The sequence below is a fragment of the Trichomonascus vanleenenianus genome (genome assembly GCF_965637985.1).
Source record: "Trichomonascus vanleenenianus strain CLIB 3782 genome assembly, contig: TRVA0_042S, whole genome shotgun sequence".
Taxonomy (NCBI): domain Eukaryota; kingdom Fungi; phylum Ascomycota; class Dipodascomycetes; order Dipodascales; family Trichomonascaceae; genus Blastobotrys; species Blastobotrys vanleenenianus.
In genome coordinates this window covers 109,506-128,447 of record NW_027481845.1, presented here as the reverse complement: position 1 = coordinate 128,447, position 18,942 = coordinate 109,506, and the positions used below count along the sequence as shown (strand labels likewise).

Below are 18,942 nucleotides of genomic sequence, written 5' to 3'. Positions count from 1 at the left end.
AGCTGCGGCGCTCAGTGGGGATACATCATTTCCCAAAAGGTTCCATTACAGGCAGGAAAGAGAGTGGGCCGCTGAGACCGGAAGTGGGTGGATCGCCGGGGTCATACGTGCATTTAGGTCTCAATCACGGTTGGACACCCCCATCGAAGGGACGACGTTTCTGGCCAGGGAGAATCAAAACCTGAGCGAGGTACCAGCGGGGAACAGTATAGAACTAGCGCCGCATGGAGCTTAAACTGGCTCTAGCCTTTGTCTGTGCCATTGGCATAAATACGCTATGCCTCGTCTTCATTGCTAGCTCCAGGGTAGGTTCTACCGACTACCACCAGTACCAGGACCAGTCCACCGACACCGACCATAGAATCGCCAATAGTGAATCCATCATGAAGACGCTGACGTTCCCGCTGCTGGCGTGGCTCGGGGGGACTGTATTGGCTCAGTCCCCCCCACTGTCGAGCGCCAATTCATCGTCACCGGGGCAGAATTCGACAACCGTCAATGGCGGGTTGCTCGACTTCCTACCGGCTCCTCCGCCGCCGTCGCAGTACAATCAGACTTCAAATTGGGTGCAGGCTGAGGATGATAAACATAACTTCTACGACGAGGCCAATTGGGTGCTCTACACAGACCAGTACCAGAATAACACCTTCGCTGTCCAAGCATACTCAGCGAACGGGTACATTGGCATCCGGATGCCGGTCCAGGGCCACGGGTTCACTCTAGATTACAATCAAACGAACCCCAAGAACGGTACGATTCCACTGAATGGCTGGCCCGAGTTTAACCCCAGGTTTACCGGCGCTTATGTGTCTGGGTTCTGGGATTCGCAGAAGAACACGACCAAGACCAACTTTCCCGAGTTGCTCAAGCGGGGCCATGAAAGCATTATCTCTACCCTGCCTGTTTGGTCAACTCTCGTGGTGAGAGACTTGGCTTTGGGCAAGGCCTACAACACTTCGACTGAAGCAGATGAGGTTTCGCAGTTTGTCCAAGCTCTCTCGCTCAAGAACGGCGTAGTCCACACTAACCTCACCTGGCAGCCTACCGGTAACGTTTCCTACGAGCTCAACTACACCATTGTCACCCACCGAGCGCGACCCAATCTTGGTATTGTGCGGTTGGATATCACTGCGGGCCAGGACTCTGAAGTTGACATTAGTGATATCCTCGATGGCGCCGGCTCGATGCGGACGACCTTTCTCGACTCGGAGATGGACTATGAGCCGTCTATATGGACTTCTGTAACGCCCACTGGCATCCGAAATGTTTCCGCTTACGAGTACAGCCGGCTGTGGTTCTCGGACTTCAGCGCTGTCAATCTCACTGCGCGAAACGCCTCGACTCTAGCTTCGACTAACGCTTCTACTATTTCGCAGCAAATGCCTCTGAGGCTGCAACAGAAGCAGACGTTCACCGTTATCAAGTATGTGGGAGTGACCTCGACTGATGCGTTTCCGGAAGACCCTCTCGGCGCGGCAAAGCAGGCTACACTAAATGCTACTTCAGACGGCTGGGATACCCTCATGCAGCAGCACAATAGCGCCTGGGCCACTCTCTGGGACCAGGCTGATGTCATTGTCCCCGGAGACGAGGAAGTCCAGCTCTCGGTTAGATCTACTCTGTTCCATCTTTTGGCTAACGTCCGGGACGGTTCGGAAGCCCCAGGGTTCGGCGATAACTCTGTTACCGTGGGTGGACTCTCTTCGGATTCGTACGCTGGCCTCATCTTCTGGGACGCCGATTTGTGGATGTTCCACGGATTGCTAGCGCTGCATCCGAACCACGCCGGGTCTATCAACAACTATCGCGATCGCCTAGCAGCCCAGGCAGTTCGAAACGCCCAATCATACAACCAGTCGGGTGCTCTGTACCCGTGGACTAGCGGGCGGTTCGGAAATTGCACTGCTACCGGTCCGTGCGTCGACTATGAGTACCACATTAACACTGACATTGCCCTGGCGCACTGGAACTACTTCCTCGCTACTAATGACACCGAGTGGCTGCGTGAGACTGGATACCCCATCATTCGCCACGCCGCAGACTTCTTCACTAATTTTGTACAAAAGTCCAATACGTCTAACCAGTACACCACCCATAACATGACGGATCCTGATGAGTACGCCAACCACATAGACAATGGTGCGTTTACCAATGCTGCAATTGAGCAGCTCATGAAGTGGGTGACCAATGCATCGCTCATCCTGGGGCAAGATGTCAACCCCCAGTGGACGGTATTGTCGCAAAACATGCATATTCCAGAAGACGCTAACCTTGACCTGACCCTGGAGTTTGACGGAATGAACGGGACCGCCGAGATCAAGCAGGCAGATGTGGTCCTGATGACCTATCCCCTCGAGTATGACCAACCCCAGGCACGCGCAGTACGGAACATGGACTACTACGCACTTCGCCAGTCTCCAGACGGCCCAGCCATGACTTATGCAATCTTTGCCATAAACGAAGCCCAGCTGACTACGGAGGGATGCTCCGCTTACACTTTTATGAACTTTGCCAATCAGCCCTACATGAGGCGGCCATTCTACCAGTTTTCGGAGCAGATGATTGACAGCGCCGCCCTAAATGGCGGTACCAATCCGGCCTTCCCATTCCTTACTGGCCACGGTGGGTACCTCCAGGTGTTCACCCATGGATTCACTGGGTACCGTCCTCGTCAGGACGTCTTCTACCTAGACCCGACTCTGCCTCCACAGCTTGCGCCCGGATACCTTGTCAAGGGCCTCAAGTACCAGGGTGGCGTGTTTGACGTCAATATCACGCTTGACACAACCATTATTACGCGACGCCCCGATATTGTGTACTCCCTCAAGAATGGAACCACCCTGCGCAATAGCTCAAGCCCCATGACGGTCCAGATTGGCGACCGAAACCCGAAGGCCGGCATCTACCAGCTTCAGGTGAACGAGACTTTGGAGATTCCCACATACCGACCAGATATGCAGGTTGCATATTTCGGCAACTTGGCCCAGTGCAAACCTGTGTCAACCGAGGACGACTGGGTCTCTGGTAACTTTCCATTCGCAATCAATGATGGCGATAACTCTACCCACTGGCAACCTCTTTCTGTGGCCAGGACCGTCATCACTGTAGACCTTGGCGCGATGGAGAGATTCGACGCTGCCTACTTCCTTTGGGGCGACATTCCACCCACGAAGGTGTCGATAGGTATTCCCCAAGGTTCGCAAGGCGCAAACGTTTCCCAGGCCCAAGGAGGGTCCAACACTAAGTGGATTGTGAACGACTTCCCTGTTTCTTTATCTCATCCGTGGAGTAACGCCACCAATAGTAGTATCATTACCTTCACTCCTGGTAATGAAACTATGCTTACACTCAATTCGACGTATCAATCCCGGTTCGTCCAGATTGCCATTGAAGGGTCCTACCTTAACAACACGAACGGTGGACGACTCGCCGAATTCAACCTTTTGAACTCGTTGACCTAATAGATTACGCAGCATACATACGAATTAATGATTTAAAATATAACAAACAAACAATATTTTTGCATAGCAATTGCGTTCTTTTGTACTAGGCGAGCAATTATTTCATCTTATCAGTCTCGTTGACCAACTCTCCACAGATTGTGTACTTGCCCCGGAAGTGCGTGTACCATTCCTCAAGAGAGCTACGTTCCTCTGGTGTGAGATCGCCCAGGGTGTCGATTTCCTGGTCAATTGACGTCAGCATGTCCTCATCAAAGCTGTTCTTGGCTAGACCCCTGGAAGCGTCGCGTCCACCAAAGTTCGCGTATGGGCCGCCTGGGCCGTAGAACGTCTTGCCCAGAGTCACATCAAACACAGTTCCCTTGACTGCGAGCAATACGCGCTCGTCATCTTTGCCATTGAACTTGGAGAGGGTTTGCGGGGTGTAAGTGGTGAACACGAGCGGCTCTGGGCCCGATCTCAGTGATCCGTCGTCTTCCTCTGCTGTAAACAGGAACTTCCTTGCAAGGAGAAACAAGGCAAGAATGATTAGTCCGTAGTTTGCGTAAGGAAGATACTCTGGCGGCATTTTCTCTATGGATCTGTTCTAATGGATAGGGTGGATAATCGGCAGTTTTTGTTGATGCCTCCCCCAACATGAACGATCGGTCCGATCACAAGACATTGCATGATCTGTGATGGAAGTTGGGGCTGTTACGTCAATTCATGAAATGTTCATGCCTGGTACTGCCATAGTATATGGTGGTATATCTCGCCGCAAAGGGAAAGTATTTAGGCGGAGATACTGCAAGCTCCAGCTCTAGTACCCTTGCGCCGCACGAGCCGCACGAGCCGCAGAAGCAACTACGACAGTAGTGTCTCCCGAGGGAGGGCATGAACTGAATCTTTTGTTTGTATTGTCTCAGTGTCGAAAGGTTCTAAAATTGAGCAGCTCAGCAGTTTCGAGTCTCTAATGTATATGTGGATTATTGAAAGGATGTTAGACCGATATGGCGGGTGAATTCAGTGGCTGGTTGTTATGGGAGTCTAACTGTATAGTAGATGGAGAAGTATCGATGCCAAGAGTCTCTGCAATATTTTGTATCCGATCACAATTACGCGTCTTTACACTGTCGGAGACGACTGTTTGTGGGTTAAAAGTAACAGCCGATATTTCAGTCCACTTGAAGGAGCGCCAGTTAACTTATCAACTCTCTACTACGTTGATTGATTATATATATATATATAGAAGATAAAGGTCATAGTTACAAGTCCTGCTAGACCTGCGCTAGAGAAAATATTAGTCCCATCAAAATTCAAGAGGAACTAAGTTACCGGAAGCGTGATATCTGCATCACCAGCGATACGTCGAGGCCAGCTCCACCGGTAATGGATATTTATCAACCAATTACAAGATCGATCCTTACGAGACTCACTCCGCATTTAAAGTTTGCCGACTCCTGCCTATCAATGTCTGGAGCGATCGGAAGTAAAATGAAAGTGGTCGATAAGCACTTGCCCAACGGGTGGGAGACATACGACAGTTCCCTGTACCACTTAGTACAAAAATAGCCATCGGCAGGAGCCGTATAGAGGTTAAATGATGCAAATGTGCTACCGACACAAGTTTTGTATCTCCATGTTTATAACATACTCCTTTTGGAGCTATTACCGTTCTGACGGCTCATCGGCGGTCGATCGATGGCATGGTGATATCTGAGGGGACGGATCATGGACCTCGAAATAAAAGGAAAACGGATATAAAAAGTCGTGAATATCAGCCAATCGTGCCATAAAAGATAAGATCATAAAAAGCACACACTGCGTAGAAAAATGAAGTTTTTATTGTTCACCCTTTTAACAGTTGTTGGCATTCCTGCTGCAGCTGACGACATCCACTCGGGGACATATGGACCAATTGACTGCCGAACGAGTCAGTTCCAATGCAAAATCAATTGCTCTCCTGGCGATGCAAATTACTGCCCAATGCTTGTAGCATGGGAAAGTACGGACGCTGCATACTATTCGCGAGCCATTACCGGACTCAATATTATTTTCGATGGCGGGCAAGCCATACTGGCCTGCCCTAAATCTGGCACTGGCGGAACATGTTCCTCGGGCCAAACACTTGGTCCAGTTACTTTCATCGAGAATAATGGAACTTATGCAGTGGTGATGTCGGATGCCGCATATCAGGCTCTAAACAGCCTTCCAAACCTTTAAGCCAGCTCAATTCTGTGCATATAATACTGCAGCTTGGTATTACTGGTACCTCTACCTCATGAAGAGCTTCCTATCCCATTGTAATATTAGGTAACAAAATTGAATGTATTTATCACTTAACCCTCCTCTGTTAGATCCACCTGGCCATTTTGATGCTACGAATCCTGGCAATCTACAGTTACATGACAGGATACGAGACAAAAATCAAACATATAATTTACGCAACTATTAAAGAACGTGAGCCTACTGGCTAAGATGTTTCGCTGCGAGTTCCATAACTTCACCAGTGTGCTTGATAGCCTTCTCTGCACTCTGCCAGTCTTTAGCTTCAATGTCATCACGGATTCCCGGGAAAGTGTTCCATTCAAAATGGTCCTCTGTAGGATGCCACAGCTGTGGGCCAAGCAGCAAGTGCTTGAACCAATTGCGGTGAGGCGAGACACCATTGCGGTCGAGCAGATATTTGTTGAATGCTGCCAGTCGAGAGTTCCAGGTGAGCCTGTGAATTGTCAGCACCGGAGGCTCGCCATCGCTGGCAATTTGGCGCCAATCCCGAAGCCAGGCATTGTAAGTAACTCCGGCGCTCAAAATGGCATCGGCTCCCTTCTTGAGAGGGGTAAAATCGAGCTGCTTACCCTGGGTTGCGGCATATCGCTCGAGATCAACAATGTATTCCTGGAGCCGCGATCCGTATGCGGCGATATTCAGATCAATAATAGGCTCATCAGAGAACTTGAGCAGCATGAATGCGAGAATATCAGCAAGTGTTTTGTGGTATGCATAGTCACGATCGCCATATTTCTTCATCCATTCTAGGGAATCGAAACAACTGTGACGTGGGAAGGACCTGCCTTCGAACCCGACACGGATGGAAGGAATGCCAGCTAATGCAGAGAACGGCAGGAAATCTCCTTCGCCGCCCAAAAGTGGAACTTTCTTCTGGTTCCAAGTAGATGCAATGGTGTTGTTGGACACGGGTTCGTACACCTTGTCCAAGATGGTCTGCAGAACACCGTCAAACAGCGGATGCGCTTCAGCATGGAACTTGTCTCCCGACACGGCCTCGTTGAGATCAATGTAAACCAGGCCGTTGCGAGTGAGCTCATCCTCATTGAGCTCTGCAAACTCGGTACTACCAACAAAGTTCTGGGTCGAGCCATCCCAGCTTGCAAACACAATTGTCCGCAAGGGCGCCCAACCAGCGCGGCGATTAAGCAGAGAAAACACTCGCGCAAGCTCCATGAGAATAGCGGTGCCTGACATAGACTCCACAGCGCCGTAGCAAAATGAATCTCTCTGGGCGCCAATGAGAACGATCTTCTCAGTCTGTTCCATGCCATCGATCTTGCCAAACACATTCCACAGGGCATGTCGGTCCTGGGCTACCACTTTGTTTTTGAGGAACGCTTTGGGGGACTTGGAGTCGCCAGTCCACCACTCCTTTACGCCGCTGGGGCGGCCATTGTTGGACCAGTTGTCTTTTTTCTCGCCGTGGCCCTTAATACTGTTTATGAAATGCTGAGCATCTTGCCACGACACAGGAATAGTGGGGATTTTGGGGATATTCTTGACCATGTTGATAGGCAGGACACGGTCGACGCTCTCGGACGCCCATCCTGGGGTGAGAACATCTCCAGGATTCATGCCAGCAATAGCAACGCTATCCCGCTCGATTGCGTCTTCAGGATAGTCTGGGCCGTCGGGCCACATTTTGTCGTTTTTATTGAGGGCGCTGTGGTCGCTAAACGTGACTACACCCTTTGCGCCGGCTTCCTCCAAAAGTCGGACCTTGAGGCCTGTAGCCATTCTACCATACTTGATAAACACAATTGCACCTTTGAGGTCTTTCGGCGGGATCGCCTTGAGATCCTCCTTCGTGCCGTAATGCGCGTAAATGATGTGCCCTTTCGCCTCTCCCGACGCTGAAAGCGCATGCATGGGCCGACTCTGTTTCTGATGGCTCTTGGGGTTCTTGTACACCTCTCCTTCCCACAGCCTTGCCTCAAAGTTGCTACCGTCAAGCAGCTTGAGTTGCATATCCGAGTCAGTAGAACTGGGGTAAGTTAGATAAGAACTATGCTTGCCAAGCTCGACCGTTCTGAGCCCGAAGTCGACAAACTCGTGCCTGATATACTGCGCGAGGGTCAGGTCTCCTGCCGTGCCGGCCATATGTGGCATCGACGACATGTACTCGACGCGGTCGCGAATGGCGCTCTGACTGGTGCTTTTGGCAATAAGCTCCCTCAGATGGTTGTGGTCGTGGAATTGACCATCGTAGAGGCTGTCGTCACTTACGGGGAGGATCCCTGAGGAAACGGCGACAAACACCAAGAATGCAACTAAAACAAGGTAGAAGAGTCTGCGGAACATGAGCGGATTGCCAAACCGCGACAGGAAGCCGTCAAACTTCGAGTTAGTAGTCGTCCACAGGTGGGCGACGGGATCTATGAGGATTCGCTGGACGGGGGATATGAGTTTCGAGTTGAAGGTGTGCGCCCATCGCGAGGACACGATGGTTGCTCTGTTGAGAATGCTGGTTCGCGGAGCCTCTATGGGCTGGTCTTCAATGTCGAATTGCTCAATGTGTCGTTGGGCCTGCTGGCGATCATTATCGTTTCCAAACAGCAGTCTATGGTCGTCATCTTCGTCGTTGCTGTCGAGTTCCATGCTTAGCGAGTCACGGGGGGTCATTAAGTTGGCGTTCTCGTCGTGAGACTCGGCCTCATCTTGTTCGGTTCGTCCTTCTTCTACCCTGCTCGCCTCTTCGTAAGAAGGGGGGTTATCTGTAGGGATCGAACTCATCTTTTTCAATGCTTTTCGAACTAATGCAGATGAAACGAAACCAACAGAGCCAATTAAAACCGATTAATGCTTGAATTGAAGTCAATAATGCGTCGGACTAAAATCAATAGCAAGTAACAATAGAGATCCTTCGAAAGTCGTGACCTCTTAAGCACGCGCTTATCAATGGAAACAAATCGACGGCTAGGCTCTAGCAAAGGTTCAGAATCCAATGAAATACCTCCTACAACTAAGATACCAGAAGCCGATTAAGGATTAAGGAGTGTAAGGGACCAGTGGGCGGTTGCAACCAACGGTTATTGATCCTTCAGTATTACAAATGCAATATGTTCACAAACACTCAGTCAGACCTTTCCAGGCCCTACCGTTAGTATTTCAAGTATAACCCACACAAGCCCAAACGCCTGTTCTATCGATACCGCTTAAAAGCTGTAAACTATCACGATGTAAGTGGTATTAATGTACGTCTGCCCCGGGTCATCGTGGATAAGCCAAGCCAGGCAGTGCTAGGGGGACAGCCGCTGCTGCCGTGTGCCGAATGTGGAAGCGGCGAATTCCGGGCTCGTGTCCCTCGATGCGGCAGTCTCGGCATCCCGGAAAAAAATCTATCCTCCCAACGCGCGCGCAACACAAAGCGTTGTGCCCCATCGCCTTCTCATCCCCCCTTAAATGCAGTACACCACCACCCAAACGGCATCCCTATACCTGGTACAGTAGCAATCAACGACGAGTGAAGACGTACCCGACTGGATTTTATAGTCCAACCAGGGGCTACAAACTAGTTCAGTTTACTAACATAAAGACTGCATAAGGGGGATTTAAATTGATCTCGCATATTAGTATATATGTGAATGCCCATCCAGCGTTGTACGGAAGACTATCACCAGGTATTATACATATCATATTTGTTATCCGAGAAAATAATATCACGGAATATTCAGTGATCGGGTGGTTATTCCCCACTAGTAGGAGAAGCGACCACTAGTAGGAGAAGCGAGGAGTAAAGATGAGTGGCAAGGATACCGAATCGGCCTCATCTTCGCGCAGAAGTAGCCTATCCGGGACCCGAGGGGTCCTCAGCTCGAGGGGATCGGTCTCGTCGAACTTGGAAGAAGAGGACGAATCGGTACTTTCTATGGACGACACGAGGCCTGAGAGCGTTGACAGTATGACCACCGAACGTGGCGCAATTGACCGCAAGTCGTCGCTATCTACGCTCAAGCAGAATGACCCGGAATCGCCGAGTACGGCAGATCCAAGCATGCCTGACGCCCCAAGTAAGTCTGAGCCAACCAAGGGAGATACTAGTAAATCGGTCGAACCAAGCAAACTGGTCGAGCCTAGTAAATCGGTTGAGCCTAGTAAATTGGTCGAGGCGAATAGATCAGTCGAAACAGGTAAATCGGACGAGGTCAGACACGCCAAAGAGACACAGTCCGGAAACAACAGCCTTAGCTCAAGTGGTACTTTAGGCGCGGGAAAGAAGCCCCCGCCCACAACCACTGGAGGAGGAAGCATGACCGTAGAGACCGAGACGGTCCCCGCGGTTCCCTCGGTGGCAATGGCTTCTGCTGCTGCCGGGATCAACGCTGGCGGTGCGTCGGCATCCAACGTTAGCCTGCGTATCAAGAAAAGCACGGACAACGTTACTCGCGCCGCTGCTAGTCGCGGACGGAAGAAAAAGGCATCTAGATTAGGCACCGGGTCGCGGGCCGAGATCTTCGCGGCCAAAATCGCGTCTGCTGTGGACGAAGCGGACTCGTCGGACTCAGACGAGACGTTTGTCTACGAGTCAAACCCGCCAGACCACCCGTCACCGGCCTCTTCGCAGCTGAACTCTGCTGTAGCCAACAACCAAGATGGATACAACACGCTGCGTCCGCGGTTCCAGCAGCGGAACATGTCTTCGTCGTCGATATCGCGGAATCAATTCATATCACCGGTGGCGACCCAGCCCTATCAAACGCATCCAGTGGGAAAGCGGACTGTGTCTCGTCCACAAGTACACCCCAGCGCTCTCCAGAGCACCAGTCCTATTGTGACGACTACTAATACCACGGGACCGCCCACCAATACACTTACCAATCACGCGGTTGTCCCCCCTGGCGGCACCGCTACAAGCAGCGCCGAGGATTCTGGACACCCCGATAACGAATCTGTAGATAGCACCCTCGAGGCGTTTTCACGGCGGCCGTCCGGATCCGGTATCGTGCGCCCAGAGAGCCCACGAAGGTATGGCACGTCACCGCAGATCAATCGTAGCCCATACCTTCGTCCGGCGTCTTCGCGGTACTTTAACGGAAAGCCCGACAATTGGAACCGGTGGCGCGGCACGTATCTCGATGATTACGACGATATAGACGGGGACGTCGACGAAGAGGATGACGACGACTACCTGGAGTACGCGGAGACAACGCCATTGCGGCAAGCCGGGCAGAGTCTGCGGAGATCGCGTAAAAATGGCAATGTTATGGTGTATTCGCCGCACAATTACCAGCGAGGGCGCCCTCCGAGCCGATACTTTTACTTCCGGCTCGTGCTGTGGATGATCATTGGCATTTTCTGCGTGCTCAGCGTTGGGTTCATTCTCGGTTTCGTCCTGGCGACGTCCAAACCGCTGCAGAACGCTCGTATTGCGGGCATTTTTGAAGTGCTGGTGAGCGACGAGGTGCTGGCGTTTGATGTAGCTGTCGAGGCGGTGAACCCCGGGTTTCTCGCCGTCGAAGTGTTCAACGTGGACCTTGATATCTTTGCCAAGTCGCCGTACGTGCGGGACGACTTTGACGGCGATAGCGAGGGCGATGGAGCGCACACGATGCTATTGGGCAACGTCAAGCATTTCAGCGCGCCGCTGACGTTTGAAGGCGGATTTTTCCACCAGGTTGTTCAGCGAGCTGTGGGCGACGTGCGGTTGAACAATCCAGGCAAGAACACCACGGGTGAGGAGCCCGGAGACGGCCCAAGACCCACGGATACGTTTAGCATCACCCTGGCTAGCCTCCCCACGGCATTGACTAACAGCGACCAAGCATACGACGACTCTTACGACCCACGACCCATCACGACCAGTACTAATGACGAAACTAATGATGTTTATAATAACGCCATCCTCGGCACGCGGGCAAAGGAGGACGATGGGCTTGACGAGGGCCAGCGCAGGTGGATCAAAGTCAGTGGCCATCCGTTCGACCTTATAGTTCGAGGCGTGATGCGATACAATCTTGTTCTTGGAAGAGGCCAGCGTACTATTTCCGTCACAAAGACGGTCCATGTTGATCCTAGCGTCGATGACCTGGTCCTAATAGATTAAAAAGCTCTCTAATACTACTGTAATTATTAATAGATGCTAGACTAGCGATACTAGCTGTGCTGGTTGATGGACGATCGCCGAGCCGCACATACGTTAACATGAGACACGCATGAGCCGCACCACACGTCACTTACTAAAATGAAAATGTCATTTCACACTGTAAATGAACGGCAAATAAACAAATGGCATAACATAAAAGAGAAATTGTGAAAGAGATAACTGCTACGATGAAAGAGAAATGACGAAAAAGAGCATGAGATCGCAATGAAAGAAAAGATAAACGATTATGAATGAGGAGACATGATTGTATTAGTGGTTAAATAAGGTCATTTCTATTTTTTGTTTTTGGCTTACTCCTGCTTGGAGAAGTACTCGCTAGCCTTGGCTGGGTTAATAGTATCGTCACCCTTCTGCCAGTTGGCTGGGCAAACCTCACCGTACTTCTCAGTGAACTGGAAGGCATCGAGAAGTCGCAGAGTCTCGTCAACAGATCGGCCGACTGGAGTGTCGTTGATGGTGATCTGTCGCACCTTCTGCTCTGGGTCAATGAGGAAAATGCCTCGGAGAGCAATGCCCTCGTCCTCAACGAGAACACCGTAGTCTCGGGACAGAGAGTGGTTGGTGTCGGCAACCAGTGGGATCTTGACGCCACCAAGACCGCCCTCCTTTCGTGGAATGTTGTTCCAGGCGAGCAGAGAGAACTCAGAGTCGGTAGAGGCGAAAAGGACCTCGGCACCTCGCTCTCGGAACTTCTCGACAGCGTCGGAGTAGGCAATGATCTCGGTTGGGCACACAAAGGTGAAGGCCAGTGGGATGAAGGCGAGGATAACCCACTTACCCTTGTACTTGTCGAGAGAGACCTCCTCGAAGACGCCGTCAACAACGGCCTGCTTGGTGAAAGCTGGAGCTGGGTGTCGGACAGTGGCAACCATTTTTATTTTTTAGTTCTGAACTAGTAGTTTGACTTGGGGAAGGGAAAAGGCAATAAGGGTGGGAACACCTGGGATATTTATAATGTTTCGCCGTCTTGGAAAAGTATGGAAAAAAAAACAAAGTATACTTCGCAGTTACGTTCTCCGGGAACCACAGGAGCGCGTAAATTATTATTGTACCTGTTCTGCACGACAATAACTGAAATGAAGTGGCTTTTCGATCCGCTCTACGGACTAACTAATGTGGTGACCATAGTGGGACAACGGAGTTAGCTCTCCGGCCCATCATCAAATTAGATCGGCCCCCCCCTCACCAATTGAACGACAAACGGACCATCCGGCTGGTTATTTCTTCGAAGAACCGCGGTCAATTGTTGTTCCCTTCCGGCCCCTGTACGGTTGCCTCATCACCACAGCTCCCTCGCAGAACGCGTGTTTGAGATTTGGGCCAATTTTTCATCGGTTTTTCGGTCTAGACCGCTTTAGCCCTGCCAATGCTTAGGTAATGGCGACCGTTCCAGTAATTCGTGTGGCGGTGCTAATGTGGCTAATTGCTCCTTGGGGTAACCTCTGTGGCGGTGCATGCAGTCCGTGTCGCCCGTCACCAGTAGGATGATTTTTTTTTTCATCGCCCGAAGCGGAAGGCCACGGACGTACTTCGGTGAGTTGTTCCGACGGGCTTGCTCCGATTGCTCGGGCTCTGGCTCCGTACGCTAAACTACAGTACCGGACACGGTACGAAAGAGCTACGGGGAGGCATGTGCTATAGCACATCAGATAAACCCAATGGTCTAGATTACAGTATACTTCAGGGGAGGAGGAGTACTGTAGTAATGGCGGAGCTGTGTGGGGGTTACGCCATTGGAGATAACAATTTTGCCATTTTTAGAATAGATGTAGTGAGATTCTCCGATCTGAGATGGTTACAGCCAAGGTAGCGCATATGTGGACGTTGAACGAGCAAAACGACAGATCTAGATCTGCCTGGTTATTAATTGTCCACTGATAGCCGTACTGCAATTAAATATATATGGGATTTTTGCTGATAAATCGCTATCTGGTTATATACACGTGTACGCCGCGCAGTATATTCCGTCAGTACTGCCGGTAATGGCACGGTTCTTGGCGGTTATTTTTTCTTCCTGCCGGCCTTTTTTGTGGTGGTGCCGGCACTGTTGGTCGTAGTACCAGCAGGAGTAGAGGATTTCTGGGCCAGCAATTGCGCAATGGTCGTGCCAATTATGGCGCTGGCAATGAAATTACACGCGTTCCAAGCCTCGCTATACCCAATGGTGTAGTCATCTAGGTATGGTGCCAGCCGCGTTGCTGAAGTCGTGGCTCCGTTTGTCTCTACCCATTTGATGCCCATCCCGGCGATGTACCGCCCAACCCCGACCAACGCGACTTTTGCGCTGGCAGCGTTATACGTGCTCAGTTTAAGCCGCGGCACAATCGTGCTTGTTACAATGCGTAGGTACACCGTTAAAATGATGATGATACCCAGGTAGTACTCTTTGCTTCCATCTGCCATCTTGCTTTTCGTGAAGAGCAGTGATAATCCCAACTTCTATCGGTAGTGATGAATTTGGATGATGATGCACAGCCGTTTGTGAACAGAGTTATGCACGTCCGTGCAATTGTCCGCCTAGTAGTTTCGTAGAGCACAATTACGATAGGTACTGTAGTAGAGCAATTAATATTGGCTTCTCAAGGCTCGTCTTCGTCTTTGTATGTTGATTTGCTTCGTCTTAGTAAGTTATTTCTCTGTTGTGTGTTGATCGGTATTGTCTTCGTGGGTGGATATAGGCGAAGCGAGAGAGTATTCGCTAATATACTCGTCAAAGAGAGAATACGATTCCGAATTGGTCGAATCAGTGCTTGATTGGGGCGACGAAGGAATTGTGCGACTTGATAGTAGCGGATCTGGACTTGACCGGACAATTGACTGCAGTAGCTCTACGCGCTCTCTTAGCAGCGCGAATTCGAATGCAATTTCAATCAAGTCGAGCTGGACACCCGCGGCTAAATTAGAACACTGCTTCGAGCAAATGTTTTTGTGTGCTTTTTTTATAAACTGTGCACTTCTACAGCTGAGGCATTGCCAATTGCCCTCTTTGCACTTGCATGTATACAACCCTAGCTCCATTTTTTATTAACTTTTTCCTTGACAAGATTGTCGATATTGAAGGTACTCCCTACAGCTATTGTGAGTAATTATTTTTTTTGACTGTACTACCTTATGTGTAAAACAAACTGCAATAACTGTAGTATAGTAGATAAAATATTATGACCAAAAAGCCATTTATATACCGTAAATAGCGAGTTGCCAATCGCTGGAAGCGGGCCATATTATACCCCAAAGCAGGGCAATAAGTAGAACAACTGTCAAGGGACTAAGCAAATACCAATGTAGGGGCTTAAGGTGTTGTTCAAGGTACACTACCATTCTCCATATACCGGTGCATAGCAAAGTCGTACGCGCATGCGTTATAGTACAGCGGCGCCAAAATCATGTCTATGATCCGACCTGGCTAGTACCATGTTTGCATTTTTGGTTGACCAGTGTGGAACGTGTCCGACCTGTTCGACGTAGTTGTGTGAGGTGGGTTAGAGTTACAGCTAAACTCTATTTAAGCTTTTTGGCCCATTGCGTACAAGTACTGTAGTCGTCTGATTTGCTTTTCAAGTTGGATATCAACGAGTATCCGGGTGGTATTCCATTATTTTTTTAATTCAAATCCCGAATATAATTCAACATCCAAATTCCAATATTCATCAACGCACAATTTAAATTCCATATTCCATATGGGTACCAACTAATCACCTCAATTGGGTGACCAAAGTACTACCTTGCCCTTAACGTACCTCCATGCTGCCTGTCGCACGCAGTATTGTTCCTCAGTCTCGTAAAGAGGATAATTTTTCAGGCAATACTGGTTAGGACAGGTAAATCTAAAAGTAGTACCACCCCAATGTTCGACTATCTCCTTCGCTCGTACGCAAATATCTAATAACCCCATAAATCTACTAATCATTCCACGTCACAATGAGCAATCAACAGATTTCGACTATAATACCATTGTGCACATTGAAGACAGCCATTCACACCGAAGAAAGGAGGCATACCCAATAACACCCCTGCGCTCAACCATTTTATAAATGAAAAAAAAAAGGAAGTATTGATACAACCGCCTAAATTTGTCTTTCCCGCCCCATACTAGTTCCCTCAGTCAATACAACGAATTACTGTAATGGTTGTCTTCTCTGAGGCTACTCACACCCATTCAATAGAAGAGTCCGGGGGAACTTGTCTCGCTGGATCAATTCAATTGTTGTAATAATTATTAAATATGGGCTCACTCTCTTAATAGGGGGCTAACTCAATGAATTGGTTAAGGTCCCCCATAAATCATGTCCTGTCGCCACCAATAACACGCATAACGCCCGAAACTACAGTTGGTGATGGCGGTGAGGTTGTGGCGGCTATTTCCCCATTCGGCCGCGCGCCGCATCGCTCCGGCAACAACCTACACAAGGCAAGGATTTCCTCCCAACAGACAGAGAGGCCACCCTTCACCACCACCACCAAAACCCACGACTACGACGAACTCGAGCATCAAAATCTTGCACCACCATCCACGAGAGGACCATAGAGCACATCCAGTCTGCTGTATAACCAACCAAGTTTGACGAAATTTTAGCGTTGATTCCTCGGCGGAGAGAAGGCGAGGAGATCAGAACCACGAGAGCTTTTTCCGGTCGTAGAAAGGGCCGAAAGAAACGAGGCAGACTGACTCAATTTTACGCGCCTGCTCACTAAGCCCATCGTTCTATTACTATTATTAGTTCTTTTGGTTTTTTTCTGAGAGATCGCTGGTTAACCAGATCTTGTCGGGTTTGATTCATTTGCCGGTATTTGGTCGTTTTTTTTGGAGAAATGTACACGAGAGACCCATCGCATACTTATAGACGTTTCGAGATTTCGCACTAAACAATGATCCAACCGAACTCATACCAGCAGCGAATGCAGCCACAGAATGGCCAGGACTACTTTATGCAACAGATGGCGGGGGCACCTCAGCCGCAGGCGCCGCAGTCCGGAGACGGCAATGTCGCGACCCCCGGCCAGTACGCCAGCTCACAGTACTGGCAGCAGCAGGTGCAGCTAGCCCAGCTGTCACGCCAGACGAACTCGCCACACAACTACGCGCGGCTTGCCGCCATGTCGTCGAGGAACCCCGGGACTGCCCCTTCGGGAATGCTCACCGTGACAGACCTGGCCATCCAGCTCGTGCAGCAACAGCAAGCCCCATCAACGGCGAGCTCGGCCCCGGGGGCCATGACACCCGTAAAGGGTAGCGCGGCTATTGTAAACGGAGGAGGTGGTGGAGGAGGAGCGAACTTTTACTCGCGCCAGAAGAGAGAACAAGAAGAAGAAGAGCAGCAGCGCATCATCAACGAAGACATTAACAAGCAGTTTTGGACCTCAATTGACCTGAGCGGACAGGGTCTCGGGTGCATCACGCCAAAGCTGTTCAACTACATGTTCCTTCAGAAGCTCTATCTCAACCACAATAAACTGGTACAGGTGCCAGCGAGCATCCGCAAGCTGAGCCAGCTCAAGGTGCTTGATCTGTCGGATAACCAGCTGACGACGCTTCCGGCAGAATTGGGGCTCCTGTTCACGCTTCGGTACCTTTTCCTGTTTGACAACAAGCTGACGAGCCTCCCGTCAGAGTTTGGGTACCTTTTCCAGCTAGAACTGCTGGGAATCGAAGGGAACCCGCTTCCCGACGCGACCAAGAAGCTGCTGGCCGAAGAGGGCACGCGCGGGGTCATAATTGACCTGCGGGAGAAGGCGCCGGTCAAATACAGTTCGCCACCGCGAATGTGGCACGTCTACTCGAACAAGGAAGGGGGCTCCAGGCAAGGAGGAGCAATCAATACAGACGACACAGTGCTGCCCGAGGCCATTGACCACAAGGACCCGAACAAGTTCACGCTTATGTCGTACAACACCTTGTGTGACAAATACGCAACGGCGGCCATGTACGGATACACGCCGTCGTGGGCACTCGGGTGGAAGTACCGGTCAGAGCTGCTCAAGACGGAGATACTTAGCTTCGAGGCGGATATTGTGTGCCTCCAGGAGGTGGACGGCAACAGCTACGAGCAATTTTGGACGCCCATGATGGCGGAGCGCGGCTACCAGAGTGTGTTCTGGCCCAAGACGCGGGCGCGGACGATGAGCGAGGTCGAGAGCAAGAAGGTCGACGGGTGCGTGACGTTCTACAAGACGGACAAGTTCAAGCTCATTGAGCGACATAGCCTCGAGTATAACTCGCTATCGGTGCGCAGTGACGACACCAAGACGGCCGACATATACAACCGGGTCATGACCAAGGACAACATTGGCATTATCACCATCTTTGAGGTCCAGGGCGGCGTAAACAGCGGCCAGCTCCTGACCGTGGCGAACACCCATCTACACTGGGACCCGGCGTTCCGCGATGTTAAGCTTGTCCAGGTAGCGTTGCTTCTCGAGGAGCTCGAGCGCATTCTGGCCAAGTACGCGAGCTCGTCTACGCCGGAGGGGTCTAAGTATTCCAAGTACACCGACATTAAGCAGATCCCACTCATTGTCTGTGGCGACTTCAACTCTACGTCACATTCTGGTGTGTACCGGCTGTTTGACGAGGGTAAGGTGCGGCCGGATGATAAGGATCTCGAAGGGCGAGAGCTCGGGCGATACACCAAGAACGGCATGTCGCACAAATTTGCATTAAAGTCTTCGTATTCTGACGTCAAGTCGATGCGGTTCACCAACTACACGCCCAACTTTGTTGAGTTCATTGATCATATTTGGTACTCGGTGCCATCGTTTGATGTGACGGGTCTGCTGGGTCCGCTCGACGAGGAGTACGCCAGTCATTATGTTGGCTTCCCCAACCCGCATCACCCTTCGGATCACATTCCTATCATGTCCCAGTTCAGCTTCAAGAAGGTCAAGGAGCCTCAGGCCAAGCCGCCGCCTCCAAACTTTGGTAATAAGAAGTGATCCGTTTATATATTATATAGTTATTTTAATTGTCCGCTCCATTTTCCTAGTTTTCCACTCGAATTCAATCTCCAGCTATCCAGTTCTAACTATAGATCATTTTCAACTATCCACCTATTGCTCCAACTATTAGCTGTTAGTTCTACTATTACAAAATAGTGCCGTGCTATAAAGATG

The 18,942-nt window shown here is 50.5% G+C and overlaps 8 protein-coding genes across 8 annotated transcripts; 4 read left to right on the top strand and 4 right to left on the bottom strand.

Moving 5' to 3' along the window:
• Nucleotides 1–224: 224 nt before the first annotated feature.
• On the top strand, nucleotides 225–3,461 carry ATH1 (alpha,alpha-trehalase ATH1; the record flags this gene model as incomplete). Its single annotated transcript, XM_076686728.1, has 1 exon — nucleotides 225–3,461. The coding sequence occupies one exon, from the start codon at nucleotides 225–227 to the stop codon at nucleotides 3,459–3,461; it is 3,237 nt and encodes a 1,078-aa protein (XP_076539090.1).
• A 97-nt stretch (nucleotides 3,462–3,558) lies between these two features.
• Nucleotides 3,559–4,029, bottom strand: TRVA0_042S01244 (cytochrome b5-like heme/steroid binding domain-containing protein; the record flags this gene model as incomplete). Its single annotated transcript, XM_076686727.1, has 1 exon — nucleotides 3,559–4,029. One exon carries the CDS (start codon nucleotides 4,027–4,029, stop codon nucleotides 3,559–3,561), a length of 471 nt encoding a protein of 156 aa, XP_076539089.1.
• A 1,244-nt stretch (nucleotides 4,030–5,273) lies between these two features.
• On the top strand, nucleotides 5,274–5,663 carry TRVA0_042S01222 (uncharacterized protein; the record flags this gene model as incomplete). The annotated part of the gene is made up of 1 exon (XM_076686726.1): nucleotides 5,274–5,663. One exon carries the CDS (start codon nucleotides 5,274–5,276, stop codon nucleotides 5,661–5,663), a length of 390 nt encoding a protein of 129 aa, XP_076539088.1.
• A 243-nt stretch (nucleotides 5,664–5,906) lies between these two features.
• TRVA0_042S01200 (uncharacterized protein) lies at nucleotides 5,907–8,465 on the bottom strand (the record flags this gene model as incomplete). The annotated part of the gene is made up of 1 exon (XM_076686725.1): nucleotides 5,907–8,465. One exon carries the CDS (start codon nucleotides 8,463–8,465, stop codon nucleotides 5,907–5,909), a length of 2,559 nt encoding a protein of 852 aa, XP_076539087.1.
• A 1,168-nt stretch (nucleotides 8,466–9,633) lies between these two features.
• Nucleotides 9,634–11,775, top strand: VAC7 (Vac7p; the record flags this gene model as incomplete). The annotated part of the gene is made up of 1 exon (XM_076686724.1): nucleotides 9,634–11,775. The coding sequence occupies one exon, from the start codon at nucleotides 9,634–9,636 to the stop codon at nucleotides 11,773–11,775; it is 2,142 nt and encodes a 713-aa protein (XP_076539086.1).
• Nucleotides 11,776–12,125: 350 nt separating this feature from the next.
• Nucleotides 12,126–12,707, bottom strand: TSA1 (peroxiredoxin; the record flags this gene model as incomplete). The annotated part of the gene is made up of 1 exon (XM_076686723.1): nucleotides 12,126–12,707. One exon carries the CDS (start codon nucleotides 12,705–12,707, stop codon nucleotides 12,126–12,128), a length of 582 nt encoding a protein of 193 aa, XP_076539085.1.
• A 1,129-nt stretch (nucleotides 12,708–13,836) lies between these two features.
• Nucleotides 13,837–14,238, bottom strand: TRVA0_042S01134 (uncharacterized protein; the record flags this gene model as incomplete). The annotated part of the gene is made up of 1 exon (XM_076686722.1): nucleotides 13,837–14,238. The coding sequence occupies one exon, from the start codon at nucleotides 14,236–14,238 to the stop codon at nucleotides 13,837–13,839; it is 402 nt and encodes a 133-aa protein (XP_076539084.1).
• Nucleotides 14,239–16,701: 2,463 nt separating this feature from the next.
• CCR4 (CCR4-Not complex 3'-5'-exoribonuclease subunit Ccr4) lies at nucleotides 16,702–18,765 on the top strand (the record flags this gene model as incomplete). The annotated part of the gene is made up of 1 exon (XM_076686721.1): nucleotides 16,702–18,765. The coding sequence occupies one exon, from the start codon at nucleotides 16,702–16,704 to the stop codon at nucleotides 18,763–18,765; it is 2,064 nt and encodes a 687-aa protein (XP_076539083.1).
• Nucleotides 18,766–18,942: the final 177 nt, after the last annotated feature.